Consider the following 18,408-nt stretch of genomic DNA (forward strand, 5'->3'; position numbering starts at 1 on the left):
TAATCTCAATTTAAATTCAATAGAATGTAGATGGAAATTGAAAGACTGCTTTTATTAATATGGATTCAGCTGCTTTGATTGGTTTATGAGGGGTTTCTTCTAGCATGGTCTACTATTATTCATTTAGTTCAAATATTTGACTTTTTTTTTCATAAAAAATAATAATTATGAAAGCAATTCACGCATATAAATACATTTAAAATATGTAAATAGATCGTAACACGCTGTAATTCAAAAAATGTTTTCTGCACGTGTAAGTGTGTGCACGAAGGCTAATATATATATAATTGAACACTGCCTTTGAATGTCGATATTTGACTTTATGTCAATTCCAAGAATATATATATGTAGACTTAGGTAGTTGCAGCTAAACTTCTCTTGTACACCTAATATTTTGAATGGTAGTTAGAACATAGTTTCTCCTCTTTCCCTTCTTATTTTTTCCACACAATGTAACAGCGTATAAATACATCATGCACACTCCTTCCACGTAAAACACATACACACTATCTCACACAGTTTCACAACCATCAAATTTTGGTGGCTCAGCCGCTGAGATAACCATGGGGACGGCAGAAGAGTACCAACCGCTACTTAACGGACTCGACTCACATTCCCGGATTCCTGACCTTTCGTCCACTGCCGTTGAAGAGTTCCTGGAGCACAAGCCCGTTGCAGTTCGGTGGTGGCTTAGGCTGGTGGCATGGGAGTCAAGGCTCTTATGGACTTTATCCGGCTCATCTATCATCGTCTCCATATTCAACTACATGCTCAGCTTTACCACCCTCATGTTTTGTGGGCATTTGAGTGCCTTGGAGCTTGCTGGTGCCTCTATTGCCAGTGTGGGAATTCAGGGTCTTGCTTATGGTATTATGGTACGTACCCAGACTACTAATGTACTCTGATAATTAACGACAACGGTCATTAGCACTCAACATAATCATTCTGCAGTCGTGCCAAATTCATTCAATGTCTATTATAAAGTGCAAATAGCAGTTTTCATTTAGTGTTTTTTTTCGCTACTTCAGACTTAAGTTAGCATCTAGCGCTCACATTATGCATGAAAAAAAAACACAAAATGTTCAGTTTGGAGTATCTAAATCTAAACCGAGAGTGCCAAACTTGTTACGCTAAAAAGGCCATGTAGCCCAATTTTCTCTCCATATTTTTCTTGTATGGTTGGACTAACGCTTTTGTGTTCTTAATTCTTGTTTTGGAATCAAAGTTGGGAATGGCAAGTGCTGTGCAAACAGTGTGTGGGCAAGCATATGGAGCCAGACAGTATCCAGCAATGGGAATCATATGCCAACGAGCAATCGTCCTGCACTTGGGAGCAGCAGTCCTCCTAACATTTTTGTACTGGTGGTCAGGTCCAATCCTCATAGCCATTGGCCAAACAGAGGAAATAGCCGAGCAGGGACAAGTATTTGCCAGAGGAATAGTCCCACAGCTCTATGCATTTGCCATAAACTGCCCTCAGCAGAGGTTTCTCCAAGCACAAAACATTGTCAACCCTCTGGCTTTTATGTCGTTCGGGGTTTTCCTCGTCCACATTCTGCTCAGTTGGGTGGTGGTTTATGTGGCGGATTATGGGCTGACGGGGGCGGCTCTCACTCTGAGTTTCTCATGGTGGCTTCTTGTCATCGTATATGGGATTTACATTGTTGTCAGCCCCAAGTGTAAGGAGACTTGGACTGGCTTCTCTGGGAAGGCCTTTTGGGGCATTTGGCCTTACTTTAAGTTGACTGTTGCATCCGCTATCATGCTCTGGTAAGTGTAAGATTTTTAGGAAATACGCGCAGATACAACCGGTTGCAAAGTTTTAGTCACAATAGAACAGAGAACGACGATTCATTGTCTTTTTAGCATCCCCAAATTCTTCTTTTGATTAAAAATTTGTTACCGGTTTTATTTGTACGTATTACTCTTTTCCCCTTTTTTTTACTTTACGTCCCACTTATAAAACTTATTTTTACTTACAAATAACCGTTGGGTTTTGTCATGCATTGATGTAGTTTGGAGATTTGGTACAGCCAAGGGCTGGTGCTGATATCAGGGCTTCTCGCCAATCCTACCATCGCACTGGACTCCATTTCTATTTGGTAAGCCTTTTGCTAAAGCAATTTATTTCAGAATTATATTTTATGCTCCGAGAGTCCGAAGCACCATAATTTTTTTTTTTTTTATCTATTTCATCTTTTATTGGTCAATTTTGATCAGGTTTTTTAACAGACATTTTAATCTAATTTTACATTTTTTTATGTGATGCAATTCCAGCATGAACTACTTGAACTGGGACATGCAATTTATGTTAGGGCTAGCCGCGGCAGCCAGTGTTCGAGTCAGTAACGAGCTCGGTGCCGGCAACGGGAAGGTGGCCAAGTTTTCGGTGTTTGTAGTGAACGGGACGAGCATACTGATTAGCATAATCTTCACCGCGATTATATTGATATTCCGAGTCGCACTAAGCAAGCTTTTTACGAGCGACGACGAGGTTGTCACGGCGGTATCGAATTTAACCCCACTGCTGGCCATCTCTGTTTTCTTGAATGGCATTCAACCTATACTCTCAGGTATTCATACATGATATATAGATGCAGTAGATGAACAACCTATAAGCAAAGTATTTAGCCGTCGTTTATAATTTAGCTTGTGTGGAATTTCAGGGGTGGCGATCGGAAGTGGATGGCAAGCTGTTGTGGCGTATGTTAACCTGACATGTTACTACATTATCGGTCTTCCAATCGGATGTGTTCTGGGCTTCAAAACCAGCATGGGAGTAGCAGTAAGTTGAATATCTCCTCACTCTTGCTAGCAAAAGTGATTGATTTGCTTTGTGAGTGATGCCAAATGATGAATTTTTGGTATTTTTCAGGGTATTTGGTGGGGTTTGATCATTGGAGTTTTTCTACAAACAGTAACTCTAATTGTTCTCACTGCAAGAACAAACTGGACTGCTGAGGTAATTTAAATTTCGAAATCTAATCTTAAATTGCAAATACGAAGTGCATTTGACTAAGTTCTCACCAATGGCCATGCTTTTGTAGGTTGAAAAAACGGCTGAACGATTGAAGAGATCTGCAAGTGCAGAACGATTGAAGAGATCTGCAAGTGCAGAAAGATTAGACTTGGTGACCGATATATGAGGCGACCATGAAGGTTTCCGAACTTCATTTCACCTGCGCTTCATGTAGGAAATCCCTTGTTTTGATATCGCATGGTCGACGAGAATTAGCCTAGATGTTTGTTTTGTTTCTTCCCCTGCACAAAGCTCATCAGATTGAATGAAAAAAAGTCATTGTTTCACAGAATGAGCAGTAAAAATTTCTACCAGACATTTTAGTGTAGAAGCTGCAACACTTGAATCACAAAATTGTGCTTGTGGGTTATACACAAGTGCGAATTCCAAAAAATGCACATTAACTAGGCTGCTGCAACATCAAACGGTTCCATTTTGTTCTCCGTCCATCTCATCTCAATGAGCAAGACGATCAAGGGTGGCCGGAATACTGATCCAATATAGTTCACAAGCAGCAAAATATACTCACTTAAGCTGGTGTGAAGTAATTCCGCTCCCACAAAGTAACTCTTAACTTATATTCTTGGCTTAACCGTCAAGCCACTATACCACAAAATAGAATATCGTAACTTTACAAATCTGCAACTGCAAGTAAGTCCTCGAGGTTTTTCTCGTTATCAGAGTGTAAATAAATCAGTTCACGTTTTCGCTCATCATTTGATGAAGTGACTTGTGAAGAACACTCTAATTCATCATCATAATTTTCATCATCCTCTTCATCATACTCATCGTCACTATCATTCTCATCAATGGGCACCAAAGACTTACTAGCTCCTTGTTCATTGATACTCTAATCCAAATTTCCTACAAGCTGACTAGCCACCTTCTGTTCCTCTGCTGTTTTTACCAGAGACAAAAGGATATTTTTTGCTTTCTGATCAGGCGGAAGCCTACAGGATTCCATTTCCTGGTACCAAACAACAGCACTGCCGAAATCTCTGTTCTTTCCATTCGCATCCATGATTGTTGTCAAGATTGTTTGATTTGGTTTAATTGTTGTGTTTGGCTTATACATTTGTGAGTAATTATGAGTCATGTGTTAACAATAATGAAGTGACCTGTGTTTGTTTTCGGTGGAAATATCACATGGTGTGGGTTGCATGAAAGTTGCAGACAAAGTAAAAGCAAAAGTTTGGTGGACATCATCATGAGTAAAGATATAATGATGACGCTTGCTTTTACTTTAATGATGATGTTTGTTTTTTGCTTTAATGATGATGCAAGACACAATGATGATGGCTATGATGGCTTGGCCTTATATTGAGAAGGCTTGCCGAGTTAGGGAGAGAGAGAGAGCATTCGGCTCTCTCCTGAGAAGGCATCAGAGAGCATCCAAAGGGGGAGAGCATTTGGCTCTCCCATGGGAAAGCATGGGCACGGGTGAGAGAAAATCAAGAGAGCTAGAGTGAAAAGTATTCTACTGAAAGAACTCTTGGGGTAGAGTGAGGCTCTTGGGAAAATTCTATGAGTGGGTGTGTAAGGGATTTGGGATTGGGTTATGTTGATTTAACTCATGTGTACTTGTACTGTTATTCTCATAGTGAAGAGCAATATCTCTCCGAGGACGTAGGCAGGTTTTTGCCGAACCTCGTAAATTTCTCGGTGTCTTTATTTCTTGTATTTTATTCTGTTCAACTGAGTGTGATTTTGGTGAGGTTGTACTCTGAATCTCGTTTCCGCACTAATGAACGGACCAAGGCACAACATTAATACCAGATGCCAGCATTTCCTCATATTTCTCCATCATCTTCTCGATATTATTTGTCTTAGAATACCCTTTGATTAACGTCCCATAAGTGACGGCATTGGGTTTAAATGCATCTTGTATTATTCTTATGAAGAATTTCTCAGCACCCTCCATTTCAGATGCATTCACATATGCTGATAGCATCGTCGTATAAGAGCAAAGATCAGGGTTAAACCAGAAGAAAAAACAAAGAAAAACAGAGGGTTCACTATCCAGATCAGAGAGTAAATTTTTAGGGATAGGGCTATTTCTACCCTCCAACAAAGGCATATCTTTAATTATGTGTAAATGGACCACTGTTTTTGACATACGATACTTGACATTATGCCACCTAATAATTCATGTTCTATCAGACAGTAGAACCATAAATTGCATACAATACCTAGGTATTTCGTTCGACAAACACATGTCAAGGTAATTGGTGAAGGGAGAGAAGTGAGAGGAACGACCCGAAGGATGCCGATAGAATCTGTTGATGCACAAAATCAGCGAAGACTTTGGTACAACAGAAAGTGTCAGGTTTTGTGACCTTCGCTTGGTTGCTTGGTTGCTTCAGTCACTAGTGAGGATAAGTACGTAAATGAATAGAGACAGAGAAGCAAACACAGGATGTACGTGGTTCACCCAGATTGGCTACGTCCACGGAGTAGAGGAGTTCTTATTAGTAGTGAAGGGCTTACACAAGTACAAAGGATCAAGCTCTCAATTTAGTGAGTTCTTGTGAATGATTTAACACAAAATGGCATTAGGCAATATTGTGGGGGAATGACCCCTATTTATAGAAAAACTTGTAGCTTTGTCACATTGACATGTGTCATGTTATGATTGGTTCTTGATGTTGACACGTGCTGCGCTCTGATTGGCTTCTAATCTTGACACGTGTCGAGTAGTGATTGGCCTCCTGGTCGGAGGGGAACTCTTCTGGGTCCTTGACAGTATAGCGTTGGCCGGTGCTTGGTAGTTTCGGGATTGGTCAAGTATGGTACAAACAGTGCTCCCCTAAGTTCCCGAGTGAGGGAAACTCCTCGGTTGGGGACTTGCAAGATCCAATCCCTTGAGTAATCACAAAACTTCTAAGTACCGAAGTGTGGTCTGATCTTCATCTGCCCTTCTCTGGAAATACCTTTCCTCCATCCGGGAATGGTGTACTTAGCTGATGTTGACGCACAAGGTAATGTATCAATTTCACTTGAAGCTTAGTTGTAGTTTCGGGCTTAGTCAAGTGTGATACAAACCCTATAGTAGGAGTCCCCCAAGTCGCCGAGCTAGGAGATCTGCCGAAAGAGGTGACAGACAAGGTAAGCAGTCAAACTTCCAAGTAAGCAACCCAGGATCAGAGGTTTGACGTCAGCTTCCGGTTGATTGTTCTCATTCTCCTTGTCTCTCATTCAACTGCCAGGATAAGGAGAAGCAAATGGATAAGAGATGATATGAGATACTTTTGCTTTTGAAGAAGTAACTTTCCACAGGCTTATTCTTGAACTGTGCTGGAGGGTTTTCTGGTGCCCTTCAGAGTATAAGGCCGACTCAAAAATTTGAGGGTCAAAACGAGTCCATCAAATCTAGAGTACGTTCGACCTTGATGATATGGGATACTTTTGCTGTTGACGGAATAATGAATGTGGTATGGAAAGGTGTCGTGCTGTAGTGATCTGTTTCAGCTCACCGTTGAACCTTCTGCTTCAATCTTTTGCATGGCAGAAGTGGTGTGCAACCTTTGCATTTAAATGGTCCTTCAGAACATTCCTTCATAGTGACTCATCCACGCTTGGCAGCTTCAGTGTAAAGAGCCAATATCTGATCAACTGTCATGAGGTATTTGCCGGTGGAATTCGTGACCTTGACAGCAGTTGAGGATGAGTACTCGAGAGCAATGCTAAGTAAGCAACCAGGCAAAGGCTCCAGGCAGTCAGTTCCAAATTGGAGGTTTGATTTCAGGTTCCGACTGACTGCTCTCTTTCTCCTTGTCCTGCAGGTGTGGACAAGGACAAAGACAAAGACAGGGAGAAAGCATGATATGGGATACTCTTGCTTTCGACCATGATGATATGAGATACTCTTGTTCTTGGTGTGGCTTATTTGCTGAGGTATTATCGGGGGGAAATAAAGCTGAGTATTTCGAGAGGTTATGTTGAGGGTGCCTTTTCGAATGTGAGAAAGGGTTGAGCATTTTTGCAGGTTTGCCTGTCCGTTGAGGAGGGAGGTCAATGTATATAGGGATTTCCCAATAACAAGTAGTAATGCTATTCCTTTACCCTTCTTGGTCACAGCAATGTAGTGGGAGCTGCCAGCTTCACGTGTTTTAATTTTGTCAGAGCACTTTGAAAAAGTGGTATGTGGTATCTGGAAAGCTGATATTACGTGTGGAGATTACAGACAAGCTTTATCTAAGGAAATCTGGCTCTCGAAGTTCTGAGAGTTGTGCCTCTTCGGTTTTCGAACAAGCAATCCCGTCGAGGATCTGACTCTCGAGATTCGGAAAGCGGTGCTACTCCGGTTTTTGAGAAAGTAATTATGTTGGGAGTCTTTTCTCGAATGTGAGTAAAGGTTGGTCGTTCTTGCCAACCTGTCTTGCCACAAAACACGGAGGTCGACACACATAGGGACTTTCCAGTTGTCAAGCAGTGGTGCTGTTCCTTTACCCTTATGGGTAATAGTAGGGTAGCTGGAACTTCGAAATTCTCGTTCCTAAACTTTGTCAGAAATCTTTGACAAAGTTATATGTGGTACCCGAGGAGTTGATGATGCATATGGAGAGCGGTGATTGATCAGTAAGATTCACGTGCTTTCTACTTCACCAGAAATCTTCGACAGAGTGCCCGTAATTTCCGCAAAGCTGATTGTGCATGTGACAGGTGCTGACGAGGCTGAAAAAGCAGGTGCTTCTTCGATTTCTGAGATCGGCCCTCGTGGTCTCTGAGCAGCCCAGCTTTTGAGAAAGCAAACACCTCTTCGATTTCTGAGATCGGCCCTCGTGGTCTCTGAGCAGTCCAGCTTTTGAGAAAGCAAACGCCTCTTCGATTTCTGAGATCGGCCCTCGTGGTCTCTGAGCAGTCCAGCTTTTGAGAAAGCAAACGCCTCTTCGATTTCTGAGATCGGCCCTCGTGGTCTCTGAGCAATCCAGCTTTTGAGAAAGCAAACGCCTCTTCGATTTCTGAAGCTCCGTCGAGTGCAGATTTTTATAGAGGCTGGCATTAAGTTCCACAGCACACTTGAATCTCTACCAGTAGAAGCTCATTTCTTGCACTTCTAAGATCTTGATTTGTCTGACCTCTTCCTTCTTCAACACATTTGAAAATGTCTGGACCCTCCGACCGTCGTTTTGACTTGAACCTTGGAGAAGAGACAGCCATGCCTTCTCCAGACAACATATGGCGCCCATCCTTCATATCCCCTACTGGTCCTCTTACCGTTGGGGATTCTGTGATGAAGAATGATATGACCGCTGCAGTGGTGGCCAGGAACCTTCTCACTCCCAAAGATAACAGACTACTTTCCAAACGGTCTGATGAGTTGGCTGTTAAGGACTCTCTGGCTCTTAGTGTTCAGTGTGCAGGTTCTGTGTCTAATATGGCCCAACGCCTATTTGCTAGAACCCGCCAAGTTGAATCATTGGCTGCTGAAGTGATGAGTCTCAAACAGGAGATTAGAGGGCTCAAGCATGAGAATAAGCAGTTGCACCGGCTCGCCCATGACTATGCTACAAACATGAAGAGGAAGCTTGACCAGATGAAGGAATCTGATGGTAAGGTTTTACTTGATCATCAGCGGTTTGTGGGTTTGTTCCAAAGGCATTTATTGCCTTCGTCCTCTGAGGCTGTACCTGGTAATGAAGCTTCAAATGATGAACCTCCAATGCCTCCTCCTTCTGGGGTTTTGTCAAGTACTGAGGCTCCGGATAACCACCCTCCGGTGCTTTCTCTTTCTGGGGCTCTACCGACTGCTGAGACTTCCCCTAAGCAACCTTTGTGAAGGCTCCCTTTTGTTTGTTTATTTTGACTCATGTATATGTACATATTTGTGGCTTATCAAAAATATTAATAAATAAGCTTTGCTTCATTTCAACATATTGTGTTAAATACACCAAAGCCTTCTTCATAAAGTTCTTTGAATTTTTGCTTTTGTTGAAACCTGTATTGTTGAAGCTTTGTGAGTGAAGCATGTAGTTTGAGGTAGTGTTCCCTTAATTTCCCGAGTGAGGAAAACTTCTCGGTTGGAGACTTGAAAAATCCAAGTCACTGAGTAGTCACGAACTTTTGAGTACCAAGGCGTAGTAGCATATGGTGGGAGTCCCCCAAGTCTCTAATCGAGGGAGTTGACGAATGAGGTGTCTTGCTAATAGTCCATGTCGTAAGTACCAAAACTTCATTCTTTTGTTTTCTAAGTGGTAGCCCCGGACTTTTTCTTCATAGATTTTGTTGATGAAGGTTGCTAGGCCCGAATAAGTGGAATTGCAGAAGGTGTAACCGTTGGTGCATTAACATCATAATGGAAGCATCACAATGATGGAAGCATCACAATGATGAAAGCATCATAATGATGAAAACACCATAATGATGAAACATCATAATGATGTTTCTTTGGTGGAATTGTTTTTCATTTCCCCTAACAACCGGAATTGTTTTTCAACATAACACCATCATCTGTAGGTCGAATCACAAAGTTGTCTTCATGAAAGTTGTTCGTTAATTCCTTAACTACAACATATCCAAATTGGAGAGCCATCGGAGCAGTACAACTCCAGAAATCCAGGTATGATGAGTGACTGTTTATCATTTGTCTGTCAACCCGTCAGATTTGTTGTGAGCTTTGAAACTCTATTTTCTCTTGCTCAGATCAGCATGCTTTCTTCATTGAAGTTGTTCCTCAGCTTGTGAACTACAACATATCCAAATTTGAGATCCCTCGGAGCTGTATAACTCAAGAAACTCAGGTATGATGAATGACTGGTTATTATTTTTCTGTCAACCCGTCAGATTTGTTGTGAGCTTCGAAACTCCATTTTCTCTTGTTCAGATCGGTATGCTTTCTTCATTGAAGTTGTTCCTCAGCTTGTGAACTACAACATATCCAAATTTGAGATCCCTCGGAGCTGTATAACTCAAGAAACTCAGGTATGATGAATGACTGGTTATTATTTTTCTGTCAACCCGTCAGATTTGTTGTGAGCTTCGAAACTCCATTTTCTCTTGTTCAGATCGGTATGCTTTCTTCATTGAAGTTGTTCCTCAGCTTGTGAACTACAACATATCCAAATTTGAGATCCCTCGGAGCTGTATAACTCAAGAAATTCAGGTATGATGAATGACTGGTTATTATTTGTCTGTCAACCCGTCAGATTTGTTGTGAGCTTCGAAACTCCATTTTCTCTTGTTCAGATCGGTATGCTTTCTTCATTGAAGTTGTTCCTCATCGACTCTTTCATAACATATCAAAAATTCAGGATGAACTAACGGTTAAATATTTCCAGATCTTCGAAACATCACAACAGCTTCGAAATCTGCAAGAAGCCGACTATCATGTTTGGAGCTTCAACACTTTAATTTCCGTCGCTCAAACAGAAATGGTTCCTTCTTGAAAGTTGTTCATATGCTCAAGAACTATAGGGTGTCCAAAATTCAGCTCCATTGGAGAAGAGCAGAGGTTGCAGAAATTTGATAGATGAAAGGAGGCGGAAGAGGGAGAGAGAGAAAAAGTCTCCTGGGTTGGATTTCTATTTTGGGGCAGATTCCAATTTTTGTAGCACCTTCATTATTGATGAATTGCTTGTACTTTTGTCCATTATGAAATTTGGGACTTTGGCTTGTTGTTGGATCTATTATAATATGTTTGAGAACATATATAAGTGAATAAGTAAGAAGGAAAATTTTGGGCCCTTGTGGGTGTAAAACAAAAAATGTTTATGTTTACCCAAGTGTTTTTGTACAAGTTCAAGGGCATCTTGGGTTTTGTGAACAAAATTTGTTTATTTGGAGCAAGGTTTTGTGTTGAAGCTTTGTAGGTGAAGCTTTGGTGTTGAAGCTTTGTGGGTGAAGCTTTGGAGGTGAAGCTTTTCGGGTGAAGCTTGTTGGGTGAAGCTTTTTAGGTGAAGCTTTGTGGGTGAAGCTTTTTAGGTGAAGCTTTTTAGGTGAAGCTTTTTGGGTGAAGCTTTGATGGTGAAGCTTTTTGGGTGAAGCTTTTTAGGTGAAGCTTTGTGGGTGAAGCTTTGTGGGTGAAGCTTTGATGGTGAAAGTATGTAGAGGGAGCTTTCTAGGTGAAGATTTTTTAGGTGAAGCTTTGTAGGTGAAGCTTTTTTAAGTGAAGCTTTTCGGGTGAAGCTTTTTAGGTGAAGCTTTGTGGGTGAAGCTTTTTAGGTGAAGCTTTTCGGGTGAAGCTTTTTAGGTGAAGCTTTGGAGGTGAAGCTTTTCGGGTGAAGCTTTTTGGATGAAGTTGTTTTTTTTTTTTTTTTTTTTTTTTTTTTTTTTTGGCGCTTGACACGGTCTTCATTTGCTTGTTTTGTAGTGACTGTGGAAGACGGATTGCTTTCTGATTGAGAAGGGTTCCGGCATCGCTTGCTATGAATGTAAAAGAGTGAGGGCTGAGTTGGCTAAATTACCTCTTTATTGAATTCATTGCCAAATGGCCTTCATTACATAGGATGCCAAACGGCTATAGCTCAACACTTGTACATCGTGAGTCTATTTGTAGTAGTACTTCAAGTGATCAGCGTTCCATGGATGGCCAAGGGTCTTGCCATCGGAGCTTCTAAGTGTGTAAGAGCCAGGGCGACTGATGCCAATGACTTCATACGGTCCATCCCAGTTTGGACTAAGTGTGCCTTCACTCGGGACTCTGTCGCAGAGTAATCTTTTCTTTAAGACCCAGTCTCCTATTTTGAAAGAACGAGGCTTGACCCTAGAGTCATAATAGTTGGAGATGCGCTGCTTGTAGGCGACATTCCTCAAGTGAGCTTGGTTTCTGTGTTCCTCGACTAAATCCAAGTTGAGGGTGAGTTGTTTGTCATTTTCACTTTGAATGTAGTTCTGGACTCGGAATGTTGCTTGCTCGAGCTCAACAGGGACAACCGCCTCTGTGCCAAAGGCAAGTGAGAATGGAGTTTCTCCTGTTGAAGTCCGATATGAAGTGCGATATGACCAAAGAACTTGGGGTACAAATTCTGGCCAACAGCCTTTAGCTTTGTCCAAGCTGGTTTTCAAAGTGCGCTTGATTATTTTGTTGATGGCCTCAACTTGTCCATTAGACTGGGGATGAGCTGGAGAGGCAAAGCATAAGTTGATGTTGAACTTAGAGCAGAACAACCTGAACTTCTTGTTGTCGAACTGTCGCCCATTGTCAGTGACTATCGCATTGGGAATGCCGAATCTACAAAGGATGTTCTTCCACACGAAGTCTTCTATCTTTGCCTCAGTAATGGTTGCCAAGGGTTCTACTTCGGCCCACTTTGTGAAGTAGTCCACTGCAACGACTGCGTAACAGACTTTGCCCTTCCCTGCCGGCATTGGGCCGATCAAATCAAGTCCCCACTGGGCGAAGGGCCAAGGGCTGATCATAGGAGTAAGAGGCTCTGGAGGGGAATGAGGAATAGCCGCATATCGTTGACATTTGTCACATGAGCGGGATACTTTGATGGCATCCTGGTGGAGTGTTGGCCAGTAATATCCTTGGCGAAAAGTCTTGTGTGCTAGGGACCGAGATCCAGCATGATCTCCACAGACTCCCTCATGTATTTCCCGAAGGACGATTTCCGCCTCGGCAGGCGTAAGACACCTTAAGTATGGCAGGCTAAAACCTCGCTTATAGAGTTGATCATTGATGATCAGGTAGCGGGTAGACTTGTATCGAATTTGCTTAGCCTGGACTTTATCATTTGGGAGGGTGCCATGAGCAAGGAAATTATAGATCGGGGTGATCCAACTATCCCCCTGTTGTAAGTTGCATACTTCTGCGGCCATGGTGCTTGGTGTTGCTAACAGTTCGACATGAATTTTTCTTCCAATCTTGTCTTCCACAGCTGAGGCGAGGCGAGCCAGGGCGTCTGCATGACTGTTTGCCGCTCGAGGAACTTGGGTGATCTGGTAGTGGAAGTGCTTGAGCAAAAGTTGTGTTTGCGCAAGATATGCTGCCATGGAGCTGTCCTTAGCATCAAAGTTGTTGGTAACCTGGTTGACCACTAATTGGGAGTCACTGAAAATATCAATTTGTTTAACCCCGAGGTGTTTGGCCAAACGTAATCCTGCCAGAAGGGCTTCATACTCGGCCTCATTGTTTGATGCCTTGAATTTGAAACGAAGAGCATACTCCATTGCTACCTTGTCGGGCGTAGTCAAGACTAATCCCGCTCCACAGCCCTGTTGGTTGGATGAGCCATCAACATACAGACTCCAAGCTGAGGTCGTTGATTCTACCTTCTGAACTTCCGGGGGTAATGAAGCCACTGCTTCAGGTGTAGAAGCAATGTCAACCGGATATGTGAAGTCGGCAATGAAATCTGCTACTGCTTGACCTTTTTCGGCTGGTTTTGGTTGGTAGGAGATGTCAAACTCACCCAATGCTATCGCCCATTTGATCATTCGCCCAGACGTGTCAGGACTCTGGAGTATCTGTCGAAGAGGGTGATTGGTAAGCACGATGATGGCGTGTGCTTGGAAATAAGGGCGAAGTTTCCGAGCAGACATGACCAATGCTAGAGCTAATTTCTCAATGTTGGAGTATCGTGTCTCCGCATCTTGTAGGGCTTTGCTAGCGTAGTAGACAGGTCGCTCAATATTCCCATCCTTTCGAATGAGAACGGAACTTACGGCTGAAGCTGATACCGATAGGTAGATAATGAGAATGTCTCCTACCTCGGGCTTGGAGAGTAGAGGGGCTTTACTCATGTACTCCTTGAGGTTTTTGAATGCCTCGGCACATTCATCAGTCCATGTAATGTACTTCCTACTTCCCTTAAGTGCTTTAAAAAAGGGAGCACATTTGTCTGTGGCCTTAGAAATGAACCTGGTTAAGGCTGCCACCTTGCCAGTAAGGCTCTGGATGTCCTTTGAAGTTACCGGTTCCTTCATGTCGAGGATTGCTTTGATCTTCTCGGGATTAGCTTCAATGCCTCGTTGGCTAATCATGAAACCTAAGAATTTGCCAGAGCCTACGCCGAAGGCACATTTGTTGGGGTTTAACCTCATTCGATACCTCTTCAAAATAGTGAAAGTTTCAGATAGGTTGGTGATGTGTTGGTCAGCATGTTTGCTCTTGACTAACATATCATCAACGTAAACTTCCATGCTCTTCCCAATCTGCTCGGCGAACATTGAGTTGACTAGTCTCTGATAAGTCGCTCCTGCATTCTTTAGGCCGAAAGGCATGACTTTATAGCAGTATAGTCCTCTGTCGGTAGTGAAGGCTGTGTGTTCTTGATCCGAAGGGTTCATGAGGATTTGGTTGTATCCTGAGTAAGCATCCATGAAGCTCAGGAGTTCACACCCGGCCGTAGAGTCTATAAGTCTGTCAATAAGAGGAAGAGGGAAGCTATCTTTCGGACACCCTTTGTTTAGGTCGGTGTAGTCAACACACATTCTCCACAAGACCTTTTGAAGCAAAAGACTTTCTTTGGTTGGATTTTTCTTAACAAGGACCACATTTGCTACCCATGTCGGGTAATTGACTTCGCGGACAAAGCCTATGCCTTTGAGTTTTTCAACTTCTGCTTTCATTGCCTCGTATCGTTCAGCGTCATAAGATCTTCGCTTCTGTCTCACCGGCTTGATCTTGGGGTCAATACTCAAACGATGACAGATGACATCGGGAGAGATGCCTGGCATGTCCTCGTATGACCAGGCGAAGACTTCAGTGTTCTCTTTCAAAAAAGATATCAATGCTAACCGAAGGGGTGGTGACAATGTGGTGCCAATCTTCACCATGCGATCTGGATAATCTCTTGAGATAGGTACCTTCTCCAACTCTTCAGCAGGTTGGGCTTGCTGGGTGAAAGAGTCATCTCGAGGATCATCGGGTTGATTGTTGCTATCAGGAAGATCCAAGTTCGCTTCATCTAGGCTGGTCTTTGTGACTTGGTCATGTACAGACAGGGTTTCCTTGGGTCCGGGCAAGTGTTGTTGCTTAACTGAAGTGTTGTAACATGATCGTGCACTAAGCTGATCTCCTCTGATGTAGCCGTTGCCATGGGGGGTTGGAAATTTCATCAACAGCATATGCGTGGATACCATAGCCTTGAGATCATTGATGCCTGTGCGCCCAAAGATGACATTGTATGCCGTTGGGCAGTCAACCACTAGGAAGTTAGTGGTAATGGTAGCCGTGTAAGGGCCTGTACCAATAGTAAAGGGTAAATGTATGCTCCCTAAGGGTTGCACGATATCACCGGAGAAGCTTATCAGAGGAGAAATCGAGCGATCGAGCAAGTGTTCAGCTACACTGAGCGCCCTGAAAGCTTCGGCAAACATGATATTGACCGAAGCCCCTGTGTCTACGAGGATTCGTCGAACATCAAAGTTGGCTATGTGAGCCTCCACGATCAATGGGTCGTTATGAGGGTAGATGATGCCTCTTTCTTCCTCAGGGTAGAAACATATCGGATCCCAGTTAGGTTTTTGATACTTCCCTCCCCTGATGTCTTCCACGTGAAACACTTGGTGACCAGTCCTCAGACTTCGTTCACTGTTTTTCATGGCCCTATTGGAAGATTCAGATATGGGTGTGCCGCCGCTTATGGAATATATGACATTCACCTGGCGTTGGTTACGGTTATCCCTTTGAGGGTGAAGAAGGAATTGATCAATTTTTCCTTCTCGTGCCAAAGCTTCAATACGATCACGGAGGATGATACATTTCTCGCTATCATGGCCGTTATGCTCATGGTAGCAACAAAACGTGCCCGCGTTATTCGGGGGCGTGTAATCTGGGTGCCTCGGCTTTGGTTTTGGTATCAGGTGAGCTATGCTGGGGTAAATTGCCGCGCATGTGGCATTCAAGGGCGTGTATGTCTCATACCTTGGGGTAGGGGGTATCTTGACGCGGGTTTGACCCACTGCATTGACTGCCTGGGGGCGAGCGTTATTGTGGCGATACCCTTGGTTATCGGGATAGTGTCCCTTACTCTTTTTACTGAAAGGAGAGTGGTGAGGATGGAAATCCTTCCTCTTGCCTTGAAATTGATATGTCTGTTGATTCGGTGAAGCATTATGCAAGGCATGGGGAGGTGCCACTGCTGTTTGGGAAGTCGAGGTCTTCTCATTTAGGTGAGTCTGGCTTCCACCTCCCACTTGTTGATAAAGGATGGTTGTAGGGGGTTTCCCCTGATATGTCTTTGCCTCGGCGGAGGCATGGTTATAAGCCTGCGCCATCACCTCAGAGTAAGTCTTCCAAGTATTGGCATTGATCATGTATTTAAAGAAACAATCACGTAGGCCTGCCGTGAAGGCTTTGAGGGCAGTCTTGTCATCTGCCTCGGCACACCGGGAGTATTCATGGCTGAAGCGGCCAGCATACATACGTAATGACTCGTCTGGCTTCTGGCGGATAGTGTACAAGTCATCTGCAGAGTGCAAGCGATCGGTTTGGAAAATGTGTTGGGAAACAAATAGTTTCCTCAATTCCTCAAATGAGTCTACCGTCTCAGGTGTAAGACGACAATACCAATTTAGAGCTCCACCAGAGAGGGTGGAGGGGAAGAGAAGACATCGCTCTTCGTCGGTGTGCATCCGGTATGCCATGGTGGACTCAAAGAGGTTAAGGTGCTCAATCGGGTCCTCTTTTCCAGTATAAAGTTGCAAGCCAAGCTTTTGCTTTGTCTTTGCTTGAAGGGGGGTGTTGAGGATCCTCCTTGTAAGAGGGCCAGGCCTGGGTTGGTTCCAGTCAGGTATTTCAGCCTGACGTTCAGCCTTCAACTTGTTTACTTCCTCAAGAAGTTGTAGGACAAGGGGGTCCTGAGCGGAGTTATGTGTCACTGGAGCTTTCTTTCGTAAATCTCCATCTCCTCTTGGAATTAGGAAGGTTTGATCGAGGGCATGTGATTTTTCCCTGGACTCGCTGTACTGGCTTCCAGGGTATGTCTGTCGGAACACCTCTGAGTCCCCTGTACCCTCATGTCTCTCTGGGACTTGTTGCCCCTTCCCCAAATTGGTGGCCGGCTTGGGCCGTGGCAGGGGACCGAGTCTCTCAGAAATCCTTGGGTCATTAATCTTTGAGCTTATATGGATGGAATTCTCTCGACGTTGCTTCAGGAAATCCCGACAATCGCGAAAGACGGCTTTCGATCCTTCTGCCCCTTCAGTAAAGAGGTGTCTCCCTCCACTTCTCATGGTTCGGGTCGAAGCAACTGGGTTAAGAGAAGCCTCATGTTGATTATCAAGTCGAGGGGTAATCTGTTCCCTATCAGGGATATCTATGTCGAATGCATGTGACCCTCCATGTTGGAGGGCACCCAGTTGATGGTTGACTTCCACGGGGGCAACAAGCTCGCGTGTCTGAGCTTGCCTAGCTTCGTGGAGTGTCTCGAAGAGCTTCTCATATTGCTCCTGGAGGACCTCATTCCTTATTGCTATCTTGTTGTTCTGAGCTTCCAACTCATCGACTTTAGCTTGAAGAAGAACTCGTTTTCCTTCCTTCTTTCGTTGTTTCGCACTATGTGCAAGGGGGGTGTCATTCTGTGTGCTGTGGCTTCCTTCGCTTCCCATGTTGGAGAGGGATGCCTGGTCAAAAGAAAGTGTACGAATGATAGAAACCAGCTTGACACAGCTGAAGAGAGTAGGAATAAGTGTCGCTTCCCACAGACGGCGCCAAATGTTGATGCACAAAATCAGCGAAGACTTTGGTACAACAGAAAGTGTCAGGTTTTGTGACCTTCGCTTGGTTGCTTGGTTGCTTCAGTCACTAGTGAGGATAAGTACGTAAATGAATAGAGACAGAGAAGCAAACACAGGATGTACGTGGTTCACCCAGATTGGCTACGTCCACGGAGTAGAGGAGTTCTTATTAGTAGTGAAGGGCTTACACAAGTACAAAGGATCAAGCTCTCAATTTAGTGAGTTCTTGTGAATGATTTAACACAAAATGGCATTAGGCAATATTGTGGGGGAATGACCCCTATTTATAGAAAAACTTGTAGCTTTGTCACATTGACATGTGTCATGTTATGATTGGTTCTTGATGTTGACACGTGCTGCGCTCTGATTGGCTTCTAATCTTGACACGTGTCGAGTAGTGATTGGCCTCCTGGTCGGAGGGGAACTCTTCTGGGTCCTTGACAGTATAGCGTTGGCCGGTGCTTGGTAGTTTCGGGATTGGTCAAGTATGGTACAAACAGAATCCAATCCAACATTGACTGATTTGCAGAATTTACAATCTGATATAATACTGAATCATCCAAGTTCCCGGTTTACATATGAACATCAATTAACTATAACTTCCAAGTCCAAGACTTCTAGGTCCTAGAATCTAGGATAAGTGAACCCAACAACTAACAGGTCCAACCTAATATGTCAATGTAATCAGTTATTTTTAAACTCATTCTGCTCGTGATAGAGCTAGACAAGAAAGAGAGACAACGTAAATATTTTACGGAGTTGAAACA

The 18,408-nt window shown here is 43.6% G+C and overlaps 1 protein-coding gene and 1 long non-coding RNA gene across 2 annotated transcripts; both read left to right on the plus strand.

Moving 5' to 3' along the window:
* Window positions 1-563: 563 nt before the first annotated feature.
* Window positions 564-3,146, plus strand: TT12 (protein TRANSPARENT TESTA 12-like). The gene is given in 7 exon segments (NM_001293912.1): window positions 564-875; window positions 1,226-1,770; window positions 2,016-2,102; window positions 2,278-2,573; window positions 2,667-2,785; window positions 2,876-2,962; window positions 3,048-3,146. Coding segments are annotated over 7 exon segments (1,545 nt in total).
* Window positions 3,147-9,344: 6,198 nt separating this feature from the next.
* LOC139193283 (uncharacterized) lies at window positions 9,345-10,644 on the plus strand. The gene is made up of 5 exons (XR_011577677.1): window positions 9,345-9,578; window positions 9,662-9,759; window positions 9,843-9,940; window positions 10,024-10,121; window positions 10,297-10,644. It is a non-coding gene; the product is annotated as an uncharacterized lncRNA (long non-coding RNA).
* Window positions 10,645-18,408: the final 7,764 nt, after the last annotated feature.

Source organism: Malus domestica, chromosome 17 (genome assembly GCF_042453785.1).
Source record: "Malus domestica chromosome 17, GDT2T_hap1".
NCBI classification, from domain to species: domain Eukaryota; kingdom Viridiplantae; phylum Streptophyta; class Magnoliopsida; order Rosales; family Rosaceae; genus Malus; species Malus domestica.